The 18,293-nt window shown below is 45.6% G+C and overlaps 1 protein-coding gene across 7 annotated transcripts in view; it reads right to left on the minus strand.

Annotated features, from left to right (window-relative positions):
- The window catches only part of ccdc88ab (coiled-coil domain containing 88Ab), a 134,352-nt gene that overhangs the window by 71,180 nt on the left and 44,879 nt on the right, over positions 1 to 18,293 (minus strand). For all 7 annotated transcript variants that reach the window (XM_077237555.1, XM_077237553.1, XM_077237552.1 and 4 more), the window contains exons 11-14: positions 14,922 to 15,068; positions 13,477 to 13,624; positions 5,093 to 5,262; positions 1,348 to 1,485 (exon numbers count right to left, since the gene is read on the minus strand). In XM_077237555.1, coding sequence (XP_077093670.1) covers positions 1,348 to 1,485; positions 5,093 to 5,262; positions 13,477 to 13,624; positions 14,922 to 15,068 — 603 coding nt within the window. The remainder of the gene's footprint in view (positions 1 to 1,347; positions 1,486 to 5,092; positions 5,263 to 13,476; positions 13,625 to 14,921; positions 15,069 to 18,293) is intronic.

Here is an 18,293-nt window from a genome sequence, read left to right on the forward strand (position 1 = left end):
GTTTGTTGAGAGTGAAGTTTACCTGTCTGTCGGAGTTGTATAACGTGTGTCGGGATCGTTGAGAGTGAAGTTTACCTGTCTGTCGGAGTTGTATAACGTGTGTCGGGATCGTTGAGAGTGAAGTTTACCTGTCTGTCGGAGTTGTATAACGTGTGTTGGGATCGTTGAGAGTGAAGTTTACCTGTCTGTCGGAGTTGTATAACGTGTGTCGGGATCGTTGAGAGTGAAGTTTACCTGTCTGTCGGAGTTGTATAACGTGTGTCGGGATCGTTGAGAGTGAAGTTTACCTGTCTGTCGGAGTTGTATAACGTGTGTCGGGTTTGTTGAGAGTGAAGTTTACCTGTATGTCGGAGTTGTATAACGTGTGTTGGGATCGTTGAGAGTGAAGTTTACCTGTATGTCGGAGTTGTATAACGTGTGTCGGGATCGTTGAGAGTGAAGTTTACCTGTCTGTCGGAGTTGTATAACGTGTGTCGGGATCGTTGAGAGTGAAGTTTACCTGTCTGTCGGAGTTGTATAACGTGTGTTGGGATCGTTGAGAGTGAAGTTTACCTGTATGTCGGAGTTGTATAACGTGTGTCGGGATCGTTGAGAGTGAAGTTTACCTGTCTGTCGGAGTTGTATAACGTGTGTCGGGATCGTTGAGAGTGAAGTTTACCTGTCTGTCGGAGTTGTATAACGTGTGTCGGGATCGTTGAGAGTGAAGTTTACCTGTCTGTCGGAGTTGTATAACGTGTGTCGGGATCGTTGAGAGTGAAGTTTACCTGTCTGTCGGAGTTGTATAACGTGTGTCGGGATCGTTGAGAGTGAAGTTTACCTGTCTGTCGGAGTTGTATAACGTGTGTCGGGATCGTTGAGAGTGAAGTTTACCTGTCTGTCGGAGTTGTATAACGTGTGTCGGGATCGTTGAGAGTGAAGTTTACCTGTCTGTCGGAGTTGTATAACGTGTGTTGGGATCGTTGAGAGTGAAGTTTACCTGTCTGTCGGAGTTGTATAACGTGTGTCGGGATCGTTGAGAGTGAAGTTTACCTGTCTGTCGGAGTTGTATAACGTGTGTCGGGATCGTTGAGAGTGAAGTTTACCTGTCTGTCGGAGTTGTATAACGTGTGTCGGGTTTGTTGAGAGTGAAGTTTACCTGTCTGTCGGAGTTGTATAACGTGTGTCGGGATCGTTGAGAGTGAAGTTTACCTGTCTGTCGGAGTTGTATAACGTGTGTCGGGATCGTTGAGAGTGAAGTTTACCTGTCTGTCGGAGTTGTATAACGTGTGTCGGGATCGTTGAGAGTGAAGTTTACCTGTCTGTCGGAGTTGTATAACGTGTGTCGGGATCGTTGTGAGTGAAGTTTACCTGTCTTTCGGAGTTCTCCTGGAGTGTTTCCAGTGTTTTCTCCAGCTGAGCTTTCTCTTTCAGCAGATCTGAGCTCAGACTCTCAGCACTGCGCAAACTCTCTCTGTCTGCGGTCAGCTCCGTCTGCAGCTGCTCCAGCTGTGCACACACACACACACACACACACACACACACACACACTCATCACACTGAGCACGAGCACTCTGACATATGGACACACACTCGCTCATAATGAGCAATCAAACTCATATGAGCGGTTAATCCTCTGAAAGCAGCTTAACTAAACCCAAATCAGATTTAAACTGGGATTATTCACTGATGAATAATGTGCGTGCTGTCCGTTTACATTTTAACCCATTCTGTACAAACTTCTCTTCTCTTTGTGTGAGTAACAGAATCTACTACTGACGATAATGATCAGGGCTCGAATTTCGGTGCGGGATTGCGGGTATTGCGCATCATTTTAATCATTCCCGCAGGTCTTGCGTTTATAATGCGGGAAATTCCCGCAAACATTCATTCAATCTAGCATGTAGGTCTAGGTTGTATGAGTAAATCTAACCTTACAGATTATAAGATCAAATCAGTCATTTTAAAATTTTCTGCGAGACGCAATTTCACAAACAGCGTGAGTGATTCTGCCAATGCCACGTCTTCTCTGTCTCTCAAAATGGGTTGCACAAGGCGAGCCAATCGCGCGGCTGCAGTCGGCGACTCTAGACTCGCGTTTCAGGAGTTGGGCCATTTGATGGAAATGTCACTTGCACAATCGGGCCATTGCATCGTCACTAAGGTTCATAATTTGTACGTCTTTTTAAGTCTTACCCATTTAAACATTCAAGCGATTTTAAACCGCATAACAAACAGCTCGTGAGTATTATAGCGCTTTAACGGTCAAAAGCACACAACATTGTCTAAATTTCGGTCTTGGGGAGTATCCTCTCAAACACAATCGGTTATGTCTTAAATAAAAATAATACAAAAAGAAAATGCATGGGACGCTATAATGAAAACAGTAACAGTATGGGCCGTTCACGTTACGTCTTTTGCGCGCTCATCCTTTGCTGAAACGTCTTCGTCTTCATGGAGATCATGGCTCATGATTGCTTAGCAACAGGGAGCCCTTTTTAAAAGAGAAAGTGGCGCGGACTGCGCTTTACACGCAACATGTGAACGCTTAATGGATCCGTGCACTAGCTCTTAAAGTGAGAGTAGCCTAAAATGTGTCTGTCATTATTGTACATAAAACAACAAATGATAGCAATAATTGTAAGGAATCAGGATTAATAGCCTATGTATTCAAATTATACAGGACTAAAAGACTATTCCATGTTATTTTATATTTGATTATTTTTTTCAGTTTCTGTAGCATTTCTGAATACTAGTGTTAGACCTAAACTTTTCTCTTTATTTCATGTATCTATTTGTGCTACTTTTCTCAATTTAATTCAAAGATTGAAATAAATCTTCCTTTTGTTGTGTAAACTAAAAAAATGACCCCATTGTAAAAACACAAATACAATGAGCGAGCAAACATTAAGCTAAATGTATTTTTTAAAAATGGTCTAAAAAAAACTCCTCCTCAAATTAAAAAATCCCCCCCATAAGAATCACCTAAAGGGGGATTTCCCCCCTATTTTCCAAAACGAAATTCAGGCCCTGATGATAAAGGCCTAGTTTTAAAAATCGTTCTAAATGTAAGTCCACAGCACTTCGGCACAGGGGAACAATATCACTGCAATCACTCTTTGCCAGCCGATGAAGGATAAAAACATTGACAGCCAATCAGAATCCATCCTGCTTTAAAGAGCTCGAGCATTGAAAGCGGCAGACGACAAACTTGCAGCGCTTATAATAAACAGAATGATATTGTCTGCTGTTGTGGACGCTAATATAGTTATCATTATAGTTATTATCATTTATGGTGTGAACGGGGTTTCACCTCTGAAGCCAACATGACTCTTCTTACTACTCCTGGTCTTATTCTGTAATTACATTTCACTGATCGCACTTATTTTTTTATTATATACAGACACTTTTAATAAATCCTCATGGATTAAATGAACTTAAAATTAACCTTATGAATTCAAACAGATCTTAGGAAGTATTACTGTGGTAGGGCTGGGCAATGTGGAATTTTTGATATCACTCGAAATTGATATCGATAATTATCACAATAAATGTCAAATCTTTATTTCCTTTGAGTTTAAAGGCAGATTTTTGCTTCTAAGTGAAAGACTAACTGTTAATTGTGGTTTTAAACTAATGTTTATTGTGAAAACATGACAAACAATTCACGTTTTTGCATTCTTTACACTTTTATGGTTATTCTTCTAAAATAAATAAATTTTTCTGTTAAGATATTTAATTTGTTAGTTTCTACATATGCTAATGGCTGATATCCTTTAAAATCATCAAACAGGTTTGTGTCGCATGACTTTTTCGTGTCTTAGAAATGCACATTCGACAGCAAGTTAACAGTAGTAGTAACTTGAGTTAGGATACAGATGTAAATTTTAGTTTATTAACAAAACAGTAACATCTGTAAAAAAATAACCTAATTTTTATATGGTAAAATTTAAATATTCTGACTGTTTGAGTCAGTTAATTAAAATTAACCATTGGTTTCCATAGTATCATACAGTTTGGCCATGATAACCACAGTTAAAACCATGCCTATTGCACCTCAATACCATGGTCAAATTTATCTATGGTTTGGAAACTCCTCAGAGCTCGAAAAACCGCCAGCATTTCCAGGCAATGAATGTGCCAGGGGGAATGATGTCCTGCCACAGACGTCTCGTAAAGCGGCCGTCCATGACCCCAGCCGTGAGGGAGGCGGGACCTTGGGACTGGAACCAAGGTTTCTTCACGAAGACCTCTGTGCGTAACCTGCTGCTGCCATGAGCCCTAACTTTCTCTTTTTTTAAAATGTTTTACAGTGATGGCCTGGCCTAGCTTTACCCTGGTCACCGTGGCCAGGATGGGCCTCGAACGGGAACAGTAGCCTAATTACATTTAGTATAAATGTAAAATCACAAAAAATACTGTAATGGAATTCCATTAGGCTACTCCTTTAATACATTTAGTGTTACTACAGTAAATCCATGGTAAATGATGGTGATTTGAAGATTGAAAAGCCTTCTGACTGTATCATTGCAGTGTTTGTCAGCACTGTTTCATCTGGCTTTAAACTAGTTTAAATCGTTCAGTGGTCATGTGTCCGATCGATCAGTGGTCATGTGACCGATCGTTCAGTGGTCATGTGACCGATCGTTCAGTGGTCATGTGTCCGATCGTTCAGTGGTCATGTGACCGATCGGTCAGTGGTCATGTGACCGATCGTTCAGTGGTCATGTGGCCGATCGTTCAGTGGTCATGTGACCGATCGTTCAGTGGTCATGTGGCCGATCGTTCAGTGGTCATGTGACCGATCGTTCAGTGGTCATGTGACCGATCATTCAGTGGTCATGTGACCGATCGTTCAGTGGTCATGTGACTGATCGTTCAGCGAGTAAACACGTCTGCTCTGGTGAGCTCGGGCTGCTTGAACTTTGAGCCGAGCGGATAAATGGTCTGAGTGACGCGGTTCAAATGAGTATAACTGAATTCATGCTACCTTTTTTCTAAACAACAAATTCGTCACCTTTGGATGATAACTCGAGGTTAGTTTCACTTTGACCTGCTGGCTGAGTATGTGTTAATGTTTCTCCAGGCGTAGGCGTGTGCTGCTGTGACCTCTGACCTGTTGGATGAGTGTGTGCTTGTCTTTCTCCAGGCGTAGGCGTGTGCTGCTCTCGCTCGACGCCTTCAGCTCCTCAACGCTCTTCTGCAGCATCTGATTCTCCTTCTCCAGCTTCAGCAGCTGACTGGACGTCAGGTCGTTCACCTCGTGACCCAGAGACTTCTGCGGCACTGCCAACACACACACCTCTGGGAGTTACCAACACACACACACCTCAGAGTTACCAACACACACACAGCTCTGAGAGTTACCAACACACACACACCTCTGAGAGTTATCAACACACACACACACCTCTGAGAGTTACCAACACACACACACAGCTCTGAGAGTTACCAACACACACACACACACACCTCTGAGAGTTACCAACACACACACCTCTGAGAGTTACCAACACATACACACCTCAGAGTTACCAACACACACACCTCTGAGAGTTACCAACACACACACACACACCTCTGAGAGTTACCAACACACACACACCTCTGAGAGTTACCAACACACACACACACCTCTGGGAGTTACCAACACACACACACCTCTGAGAGTTACCAACACACACACACACACACCCACACACACACACACACCCACACACACACACACACACACACACACACACACACACACACACACACACACACCTCTGAGAGATACCAACACACACACACACACACACACACACACACACACACACACACACACACACACACACACACACACACACACACACACCTCTGAGAGTTACCAACACACACACACACACCTCTGAGAGTTACCAACACACACACACACACACACCTCTGAGAGTTACCAACACACACACACCTCTGAGAGTTACCAACACACACACACACACACACACACACACACACACACACACACCTCTGAGAGTTACCAACACACACACACACACCTCTGAAACTTACCAACAAACACACACACACACCTCTGAGAGTTACCAACACACACACACACACACCTCTGAGAGTTACCAACACACACACACCTCTGAGAGTTACCAACACACACACACCTCTGAGAGTTACCAACAAACACACACACACACCTCTGAGAGTTACCAACACACACACACACACACACACACCTCTGAGAGTTACCAACACACACACACCTCTGAGAGTTACCAACACACACACACCTCTGAGAGTTACCAACACACACACACACCTCTGAGAGTTACCAACACACACACACACACACACACACACACCTCTGAGAGTTACCAACACACACACACCTCTGAGAGTTACCAACACACACACACCTCTGAGAGTTACCAACACACACACACCTCTGAGAGTTACCAACACACACACACACACACCTTTGAGAGTTACCAACACACACACACCTCTGAGAGTTACCAACACACACACACCTCTGAGAGTTACCAACACACACACACACCTCTGAGAGTTACCAACACACACACACCTCTGAGAGTTACCAACACACACACACCTCTGAGAGTTACCAACACACACACCTCTGAGAGTTACCAACACACACACCCAGGGTCCGAAATTAACTTTTTGGCTCACCTGCCACGGGGACTGGTAGATGAAAAAATCCACCAGCCAAGCATATTTTTTACCGGCCAAAATAATAAACAGCCTTTTTGTGTCACATATACATTCATTTCAGTACATTTAATTGAGATAAGTATTATGTTGAATGAATAAGAGTACATAGAAGTCAAATCAGAGCAACAAATATAAGATATGGAAGATGTGAGCATGGTATAAGATATGGAAGATGTGAGCATGGAACTAGTGCTCATAACAGTACATTTGAAGGTTTTGTAAAACTATCAGATACTTTACCGAAAGTAAACATAAAATTATGTTTTAAAATTATATATATACACACACACACACACACACACACACATTTAGCTTTTTTGTTTGTTTGCTGCATGGTAAAAAAAACAGTATATATACCCTGTATTTGTTAAATCATGGGGTGCGTCGACACGCGCAACCACACGCGCCTAAAGACATATTTCGCTGAGCAAGCACAATGAAGCAAGGCAAGCGAAAAGAAGTAGCTACTGTGTGGGACCATTTTGACAGAAAGGGCGACGAAGTTACTTGCAAAATATGCTACGTGGTATTATAATAGCAGTAGGCCTAGTGCAAGTACAATGCAATATCACTGGCGAAGCAAACATCCACAAGCAAATGAAAGGCGCTTTCCGAAATTGGCCACTCTAGCGAGACGTCATCTCTGTATTGCCGGGACATCTGTGCCATCGGCGACCCAGACTCACCCCACATCATGTAGACATATTACTTTTTTAAGTAAAAACTAGACAAGCTGTGTATTGAGGTAGGCCTGCTATTTTTATTTGACGAAAAAACGTAGTCTGATTAAAAAAAGCGGTTTTTTCAAAGCTTCAAACTGATTCAGTGTTTTCTTTTTGTCATCTTAATTTGTTAATTCTTTAAGTTAAAATAATATATTTAGTGTTGGTCTATTTTGGGTGTGGAGAAGGTTCACACACGCTTCTTGAGGCACACACACACACACAAGGTCTCTCGCTCTCTGCAGTGCGCGCGCTACACGGTTTGGAGCACAGTATGAGCGCGCTCTTTCTTTCTCGCTCGCTCTAGATTCCTGGAGATTTGAACTAATTTGTGGGCATCAGGCAGCCGCTATCAATATGCGGGAGACTCCCGAAACTTCCGCAAGACTTTGGATGTCTGGAACATCCACCCGCCAGTGTGGCGGATAGCCTTTTGAGATTTACTCGCCAAACGGAAAATCTACCCGCATTTGGCGCTTGGCGGGTGCTAATTTCGGACCCTGCACACACCTCTGGGAGTTACCAACACACACACACACACACACCTCTGGGAGTTACCAACACACACACACACCTCTGGGAGTTACCAACACACACACACACCTCTGAGAGTTACCAACACACACACACACCTCTGAGAGTTACCAACACACACACACACCTCTGAGAGTTACCAACACACACACACCTCTGAGAGTTACCAACACACACACACACCTCTGAGAGTTACCAACACACACACACACCTCTGAGAGTTACCAACACACACACCTCTGAGAGTTACCAACACACACACCTCTGGGAGTTACCAACACACACACACACCTCTGAGAGTTACCAACACACACACCTCTGGGAGTTACCAACACACACACACACCTCTGGGAGTTACCAACACACACACACACCTCTGAGAGTTACCAACACACACACACACCTCTGAGAGTTACCAACACACACACCTCTGAGAGTTACCAACACACACACCTCTGGGAGTTACCAACACACACACACACCTCTGAGAGTTACCAACACACACACCTCTGGGAGTTACCAACACACACACCTCTGGGAGTTACCAACACACACACCTCTGGGAGTTACCAACACACACACACACCTCTGAGAGTTACCAACACACACACACACCTCTGAGAGTTACCAACACACACACCTCTGAGAGTTACCAACACACACACCTCTGGGAGTTACCAACACACACACACACCTCTGAGAGTTACCAACACACACACCTCTGGGAGTTACCAACACACACACCTCTGGGAGTTACCAACACACACACACACCTCTGAGAGTTACCAACACACACACACCTCTGAGAGTTACCAACACACACACACACCTCTGAGAGTTACCAACACACACACACACCTCTGAGAGTTACCAACACACACACCTCTGAGAGTTACCAACACACACACCTCTGGGAGTTACCAACACACACACACACCTCGGGGAGTTACCAACACACACACACCTCTGGGAGTTACCAACACACACACACACACACACCTCTGAGAGTTACCAACACACACACACCTCTGAGAGTTACCAACACACACACACCTCTGAGAGTTACCAACACACACACACCTCTGAGAGTTACCAACACACACACACCTCTGAGAGTTATCAACACACACACACACACACCTCTGGGAGTTACCAACACACACCTCTGAGAGTTATCAACACACACACACACACACCTCTGGGAGTTACCAACACACACACACACACACCTCTGGGAGTTACCAACACACACCTCTGAGAGTTACGACACACACACACCTCTGAGAGTTATCAACACACACACCTCTGAGAGTTACCAACACACACACACACACACCTCTGGGAGTTACCAACACATACCTCTGAGAGTTACGACACACACACACACCTCTGAGAGTTATCAACACACACACCTCTGAGAGTTACCAACACACACACACACCTCTGAGAGTTACCAACACACACACACACACACCTCTTGGAGTTACCAACACACACCTCTGAGAGTTACGACACACACACCTCTGAGAGCTACGACACACACACCTCTGAGAGTTACCAACACACACACCTCTGAGAGTTACCAACAGACACACCTCTGAGAGCTACGACACACACCTCTGAGAGCTACGACACACACCTCTGAGAACTACGACACACACACATCTGAGAGGTACAACACACACCTCTGAGAGCTACGACACACACACCTCTGAAAGCTACGACACACACCTCTGAGAACTACGACACACACACATCTGAGAGCTACGAAACACACACCTCTGAGAACTACGACACACACACCTCTGAGAACTACGACACACACCTCTGAGAGCGACAACACACGCCTGAGAGTTACGACACACACCTCTGAGAACTACGACACACACACCTCTGAGAGCTACGACACACACACCTCTGAGAACTACGACACACACACCTCTGAGAACTACGACACACACCTCTGAGAGCTACGACACACACCTCTGAGAGCGACAACACACACACCTCTGAGAGCTATGACACACACACCTCTGAGAACTACGACACACACACCTCTGAGAACTACGACACACACCTCTGAGAGCTACGACACACACCTCTGAGAGCGACAACACACACACCTCTGAGAGCGACAACACACACACCTCTGAGAACTACGACACACACACCTCTGAGAGCTACGACACACACACCTCTGAGAGCTACGACACACACACCTCTGAGAGCTACGACACACACACCTCTGAGAGCGACAACACACACACCTCTGAGAGCGACAACACACACACCTCTGAGAACTACGACACACACACCTCTGAGAGCTACGACACACACACCTCTGAGAGCTACGACACACACACCTCTGAGAACTACGACACACACACCTCTGAGAGCTACGACACACACACCTCTGAGAGCGACAACACACACACCTCTGAGAACTACGACACACACACCTCTGAGAGCTACGACACACACACCTCTGAGAGCTACGACACACACCTCTGAGAGCGACAACACACACACCTCTGAGAACTACGACACACACCTCTGAGAACTACGACACACACCTCTGAGAGCTACGACACACACCTCTGAGAGCGACAACACACACACCTCTGAGAGCTACGACACACACACCTCTGAGAGCTACGACACACACACCTCTGAGAACTACGACACACACCTCTGAGAGCGACAACACACACACCTCTGAGAGCTACGACACACACACCTCTGAGAGCTACGACACACACACCTCTGAGAGCTACAACACACACACCTCTGAGAGCTACGACACACACACCTCTGAGAGCTACGACACACACACCTCTGAGAGCTACGACACACACACCTCTGAGAGCTACGACACACACACCCCTCTGAGAGCTACGACACACACACCTCTGAGAGCTACGACACACACACCTCTGAGAGCTACGACACACACACCTCTGAGAGCTACGACACACACCTTTGAGAGCTACGACACACACCTCTGAGAACTACGACACACACACCTCTGAGAGCTACGACACACACACCTCTGAGAGCTACGACACACACACCTCTGAGAGCTACGACACACACACCTCTGAGAGCTGCGACACACACCTCTGAGAGCTACGACACACACACCTCTGAGAGCTACGACACACACACCTCTGAGAGCTACGACACACACACCTCTGAGAGCTACGACACACACACCTCTGAGACCTACGACACACACCTCTGAGAGCTACGACACACACACCTCTGAGAGCTACGACACACACACCTCTGAGAGCTACGACACACACACCTCTGAGAGCTACGACACACACCTCTGAGAGCTACGACACACACACCTCTGAGAGCTACGACACACACACCTCTGAGAGCTACGACACACACCTCTGAGAACTACGACACACACACCTCTGAGAGCTACGACACACACACACCTCTGAGAGCTACGACACACACACCTCTGAGAGCTACGACACACACACCTCTGAGAGCTACGACACACACACCCCTCTGAGAGCTACGACACACACACCTCTGAGAGCTACGACACACACCTTTGAGAGCTACGACACACACCTCTGAGAGCTACGACACACACACCTCTGAGACCTACGACACACACCTCTGAGAACTACGACACACACCTCTGAGACCTACGACACACACCTCTGAGAGCTACGACACACACACCTCTGAGACCTACGACACACACCTCTGAGAACTACGACACACACCTCTGAGACCTACGACACACACCTCTGAGAGCTACGACACACACACCTCTGAGACCTACGACACACACCTCTGAGAGCTACGACACACACACCTCTGAGAGCTACGACACACACACCTCTGAGACCTACGACACACACCTCTGAGAGCTACGACACACACCTCTGAGAGCTACGACACACACACCTCTGAGAGCTACGACACACACACCTCTGAGAGCTACGACACACACCTCTGAGAGCTACGACACACACCTCTGAGAGCTACGACACACACCTCTGAGAGCTACGACACACACCTCTGAGAGCTACGACACACACACCTCTGAGAGCTACGACACACACACCTCTGAGAGCTACGACACACACACCTCTGAGAGCTACGACACACACACCTCTGAGACCTACGACACACACCTCTGAGAGCTACGACACACACACCTCTGAGAGCTACGACACACACACCTCTGAGAGCTACGACACACACACCTCTGAGAGCTACGACACACACCTCTGAGAGCTACGACACACACACCTCTGAGAGCTACGACACACACACCTCTGAGACCTACGACACACACCTCTGAGAGCTACGACACACACACCTCTGAGAGCTACGACACACACACCTCTGAGAGCTACGACACACACACCTCTGAGAGCTACGACACACACACCTCTGAGAGCTACGACACACACACCTCTGAGAGCTACGACACATGCAGCAAGCCTCTGTTCTCAGATCTCATCAGTCAGAAAAACATTCCGAATTTGGGTCAGTTGACCTTGACAGAGCATCTTGATCACACAGCAATCTGTGGGCTCAGGTGTGTTTGTACAGGTGTGGTTGTACCGTCAGTCAGCTCAGGTGTGTTTGTACCTTCAGTCAGCTCAGGTGTGGTTGTACCTTCAGTCAGCTCAGGTGTGGCTGCACCTTCAGTCAGCTTAGGTGTGTTTTTGCCTTCAGTCAGTTGTGGTTGTACCTTCAGTCAGCTCAGGTGTGGTTGTACCTTCAGTCACCTCAGGTGTGTTTGTACAGGTGTGGTTGTACCTTCAGTCAGCTCAGGTGTGGTTGTACCTTCAGTCAGCTCAAGTGTGTTTGTACAGGTGTGGTTGTACCTTCAGTCAGCTCAGGTGTGGTTGTACCTTCAGTCAGCTCAGGTGTGTTTGTACAGGTGTGGTTGTACCTTCAGTCAGCTCAGGTGTGTTTGTACAGGTGTGGTTGTACCTTCAGTAAGCTCAGGTGTGTTTGTACAGGTGTGGTTGTACCTTCAGTCAGCTCAGGTGTGTTTGTACAGGTGTGGTTGCACCTTCAGTCAGCTCAGGTGTGTTTGTACCTTCAGTCAGCTCAGGTGTGGTTGTAGCTTCAGTCAGCTCAGGTGTGGTTGCACCTTCAGTCAGCTCAGGTGTGTTTGTACCTTCAGTCAGCTCAGGTGTGTTTGCACCTTCAGTCAGCTCAGGTGTGTTTGCACCTTCAGTCAGCTCAGGTGTGGTTGTACCTTCAGTCAGCTCAGGTGTGGTTGTACCTTCAGTCAGCTCAGGTGTGTTTGTACCTTCAGTCAGCTCAGGTGTGTTTGCACCTTCAGTCAGCTCAGGTGTGTTTGTACCTTCAGTCAGCTCAGGTGTGTTTGTACCTTCAGTCAGCTCAGGTGTGTTTGTACCTTCAGTCAGCTCAGGTGTGTTTGTACCTTCAGTCAGCTCAGGTGTGTTTGTACCTTCAGTCAGCTCAGGTGTGTTTGTACCTTCAGTCAGCTCAGGTGTGTTTGTACCTTCAGTCAGCTCAGGTGTGGTCTTGGAGAGCTGCTCCAGTTCCCAGCCCAGGTGCAGAGACTCGTCCATGCTCTGTTTCTGAGCCATCTCTAGCGTCAGGTTCTCCTCCATCAGCTCCTCCATGCGCTTCCGGTCCATGTCCCGCTCCTAGAACACAGCACCATCATATATCAGGACTAGCATACTGCACATCATGGGTTTAAAACAAAACATTATATTTATGCAAAGTTGGTAGACTGTCCTGTCATTTATTTATGTTCTCCGTTTGAAAACAGACTTTGTACATTTATTTTGCCTATTGTTAATCGTGTTGCTGCTGTTGCAACAAATAGAAAGATGTAACTGATTACTAAGCTTCACTAAAGGCAAGGCAAGGTTATTTATATAGCACATTTCATACACAGTGGTAATTCAAAGTGCTTTACATAGAAGAAATTAAAATAAAAGAAATCCGAGTAATTAAAACAGTTTTGAATAAAAAAATAAAATACAGTACGAGCAGTCGGACGAACAGTGGCACAGTGCTCATTCAGTAAATGCACAGCTAAACAGAAGTGTTTTGAGTCTGGATTTGAATGTGACTACTGTAGGAGCACATCTGATCTCTTCTGGAACAGTTCCAGTATAGTAGCTAAAGCAGACTCGCCAAGCTTAAAGTGAACCCTTGGTATTTCTAGCTGATGTGATCCTAATGATCTGAGTGATCTGTTGGGTTTATATTCACTGAGCATATCTGCAATGTATTGAGGTCCTAGGCCATTGAGTGATTTATATACCAGTAATAATACTTTAAAATCAATCCTAAATGTAACTGGCAGCCAGTGTAAAGAGCTGAGGACTGGTGTGATGTGTTCATGTGTTCTGGTTCTGCTCAGCGTTCTGTATGAGCTGCAACTGTCTTATGGTGTTTTTGGGAAGGCCAGTGAGAAGTCCATTACAATAATCCACTCTGCTGGTGATGAAAGCATGCACACGTTTCTCTAAGTCTTGACTGGAAACAAAGCATCTAACTCTTGCAATATTTTTCAGGTGATAGTATGCTGATTTATTTATTGCTTTGACATGACTACTGAAACTAAGGTCTGACTCTAGAGACACACCCAGATTCCTGAATTGATTTTTAGTTGTTTGACCCCTAGACTGAAGGTATGCGTTCACCTTGAGAACTTCATCTTTGTTTCCAAACGCAATGCAATAAAGTAGCAATGCTTTTTTTATTAAGGCGGTTTAGAATATATATATATATGTTATAACGGTATAAATATATATATGCTGTTGTTATAACGGTGTCAAAACAGAAAAAAACAATTAACAGTTCTGCATACTTTATTGGACACATAAACTTCCAAATAATCATATCAGTCATAAAAAGAAATTAACATTGGTCGATCTCTACTCTACAGTGCTGTTTAAATATACGTTTGATCACTATATGCTCTCTCACCCTCTCCATGTCGTGGATCTTGTTTTTAAGCTGCAGATTTTCCTTCTCCAGCTCATGATGTTTATCAGATCGAGCTCTGAATGACTCCAGCTGATCCTCCAGCATGCTTTTGGTCTCCAGCAGAACCTGATTGTCCTCCTTCAATTCCTGCATGAACACATATAATCATAACAGCCATCAAAATCAGCCATCACCCTCGTGAACACACACAACCAATAACTGCCACAGCATTCCCAGCATTCCATCATGAACACACACACACAATCAATAACTGCCACAGCATTCCCAGCATTCCCTCATGAACACACACACAATCAATAACCGCCACAGCATTCCCAGCATTCCATCATGAACACACACACACACAATCAATAACTGCCACAGCATTCCCACATGAACACACACAATCAATAACTGCCACAGCATTCCCAGCATTCCCTCATGAACACACACACAATCAATAACCGCCACAGCATTCCCAGCATTCCCTCGTGAACACACACACACACACACACACACACACGCACACACACACACACACACACAATCAATAACCGCCACTGCATTCCCAGCATTCCCTCATGAACACACACATACAATCAATAACTGCCACACTATTCCCAACATTCTCTCATAAACACACACACAATCAATAACTGCCACACTATTCCCAACATTCCCTCATAAACACACACACAATCAATAACTGCCACAGCATTCCCAGCATTCCCTCGTGAACACACACAATCAATAACTGCCACAGCATTCCCAGCATTCCCTCATGAACACACACACAATCAATAACTGCCACAGCATTCCCAGCATTCCCTCGTGAACACACACAATCAATAACTGCCACACTATTCCCAGCATTCCCTCGTGAACACACACACACAATCAATAACTTCCACAGCATTTCCAGCATTCCCTCGTGAACACACACAATCAATAACTGCCACAGCATTTCCAACATTCCCTCGTGAACACACACAATAAATAACTGCCACAGCATTTCCAGCATTCCCTCGTGAACACACACACAATCAATAACTGCCACAGCATTCCCAGCATTCCCTCATGAACACACACAATCAATAACTGCCACACTATTCCCAGCATTCCCTCATGGACACACACACAATCAATAACTGCCACAGCATTCCCAGCATTCCCTCGTGAACACACACAATCAATAACTGCCACACTATTCCCAGCATTCCCTCGTGAACACACACACACAATCAATAACTTCCACAGCATTTCCAGCATTCCCTCGTGAACACACACAATCAATAACTGCCACACTATTCCCAGCATTCCCTCATGAACACACACAATCAATAACTGCCACAGCATTCCCAGCATTCCCTCATGAACACACACAATCAATAACTGCAACAGCATTCCTAGCATTCCCTCATGAACACACACACAATCAATAACCGCCACAGCATTCCCAACATTACCTCATGAACAGACACAATCAATAACTGCCACAGCATTCCCAGCATTCCCTCATGAACACACACACAATCAATAACCGCTACAGCATTCCCAACATTCCCTCATGAACACACACACACACAATCAATAACCGCTACAGCATTCCCAACATTCCCTCATGAACACACACACAATCAATAACCGCTACAGCATTCCCAACATTCCCTCGTGAACACACACACACAATCAATAACCGCCACAGCATTCCCAACATTACCTCATGAACACACACAATCAATAACTGCCACAGCATTCCCAGCATTCCCTCATGAACACACACACAATCAATAACCGCTACAGCATTCCCAACATTCCCTCATGAACACACACACACACACACAATCAATAACCGCTACAGCATTCCCAACATTCCCTCATGAACACACACACAATCAATAACCGCTACAGCATTCCCAACATTCCCTCGTGAACACACACACACAATCAATAACCGCTACAGCATTCCCAACATTCTCTCATGAACACACACACACACAATCAATAACCGCCACAGCATTCCGAGCATTCCCTCATGAACACACACACACAATCAATAACTGCCACACTATTCCCAGCATTCCCTCGTGAACACACACACACAATCAATAACTTCCACAGCATTTCCAGCATTCCCTCGTGAACACACACACACAATCAATAACTTCCACAGCATTTCCAACATTCCCTCGTGAACACACACAATCAATAACCGCCACAGCATTCCCAACATTCCCTCATGAACACACACAATCAATAACTGCCACAGCATTCCCAACATTCCCTCATGAACACACACAATCAATAACTGCCACAGCATTCCCCGCATTCCCTCATGAACACACACACAATCAATAACCGCTACAGCATTCCCAACATTCCCTCATGAACACACACACACACAATCAATAACCGCTACAGCATTCCCAACATTCTCTCATGAACACACACACACAATCAATAACCGCCACAGCATTCCGAGCATTCCCTCATGAACACTTACACACAATCAATAACTTCCACAGCATTTCCAGCATTCCCTCGTGAACACACACACACAATCAATAACTTCCACAGCATTTCCAGCATTCCCTCGTGAACACACACACACAATCAATAACCGCCACAGCATTCCGAGCATTCCCTCATGAACACACACACACAATCAATAACTGCCACACTATTCCCAGCATTCCCTCGTGAACACACACACACAATCAATAACTTCCACAGCATTCCCAACATTCCCACATGAACACACACAATCAATAACCGCCACAGCATTCCCAACATTCCCTCATGAACACACACACACACAATCAATAACCGCTACAGCATTCCCAACATTCTCTCATGAACACACACACACACACAATCAATAACCACCACAGCATTCCGAGCATTCCCTCATGAACACACACACACAATCAATAACTGCCACACTATTCCCAGCATTCCCTCATGAACACACACACACAATCAATAACTTCCACAGCATTTCCAGCATTCCCTCGTGAACACACACACACAATCAATAACTGCCACAGCATTCCCAACATTCCCACATGAACACACACAATCAATAACCGCCACAGCATTCCCAGCATTCCCTCATGAACACACACACACACAATCAATAACCGCTACAGCATTCCCAACATTCTCTCATGAACACACACACACACACACACAATCAATAACCGCCACAGCATTCCGAGCATTCCCTCATGAACACACACACACAATCAATAACTTCCACAGCATTTCCAGCATTCCCTCGTGAACACACACACACAATCAATAACTTCCACAGCATTTCCAGCATTCCCTCGTGAACACACACACACAATCAATAACTTCCACAGCATTTCC

This window comes from Siphateles boraxobius, unplaced genomic scaffold (assembly GCF_051911475.1).
Source record: "Siphateles boraxobius isolate OS27281-9 unplaced genomic scaffold, OSU_SipBor_1 204, whole genome shotgun sequence".
In the NCBI taxonomy this organism is placed as follows: domain Eukaryota; kingdom Metazoa; phylum Chordata; class Actinopteri; order Cypriniformes; family Leuciscidae; genus Siphateles; species Siphateles boraxobius.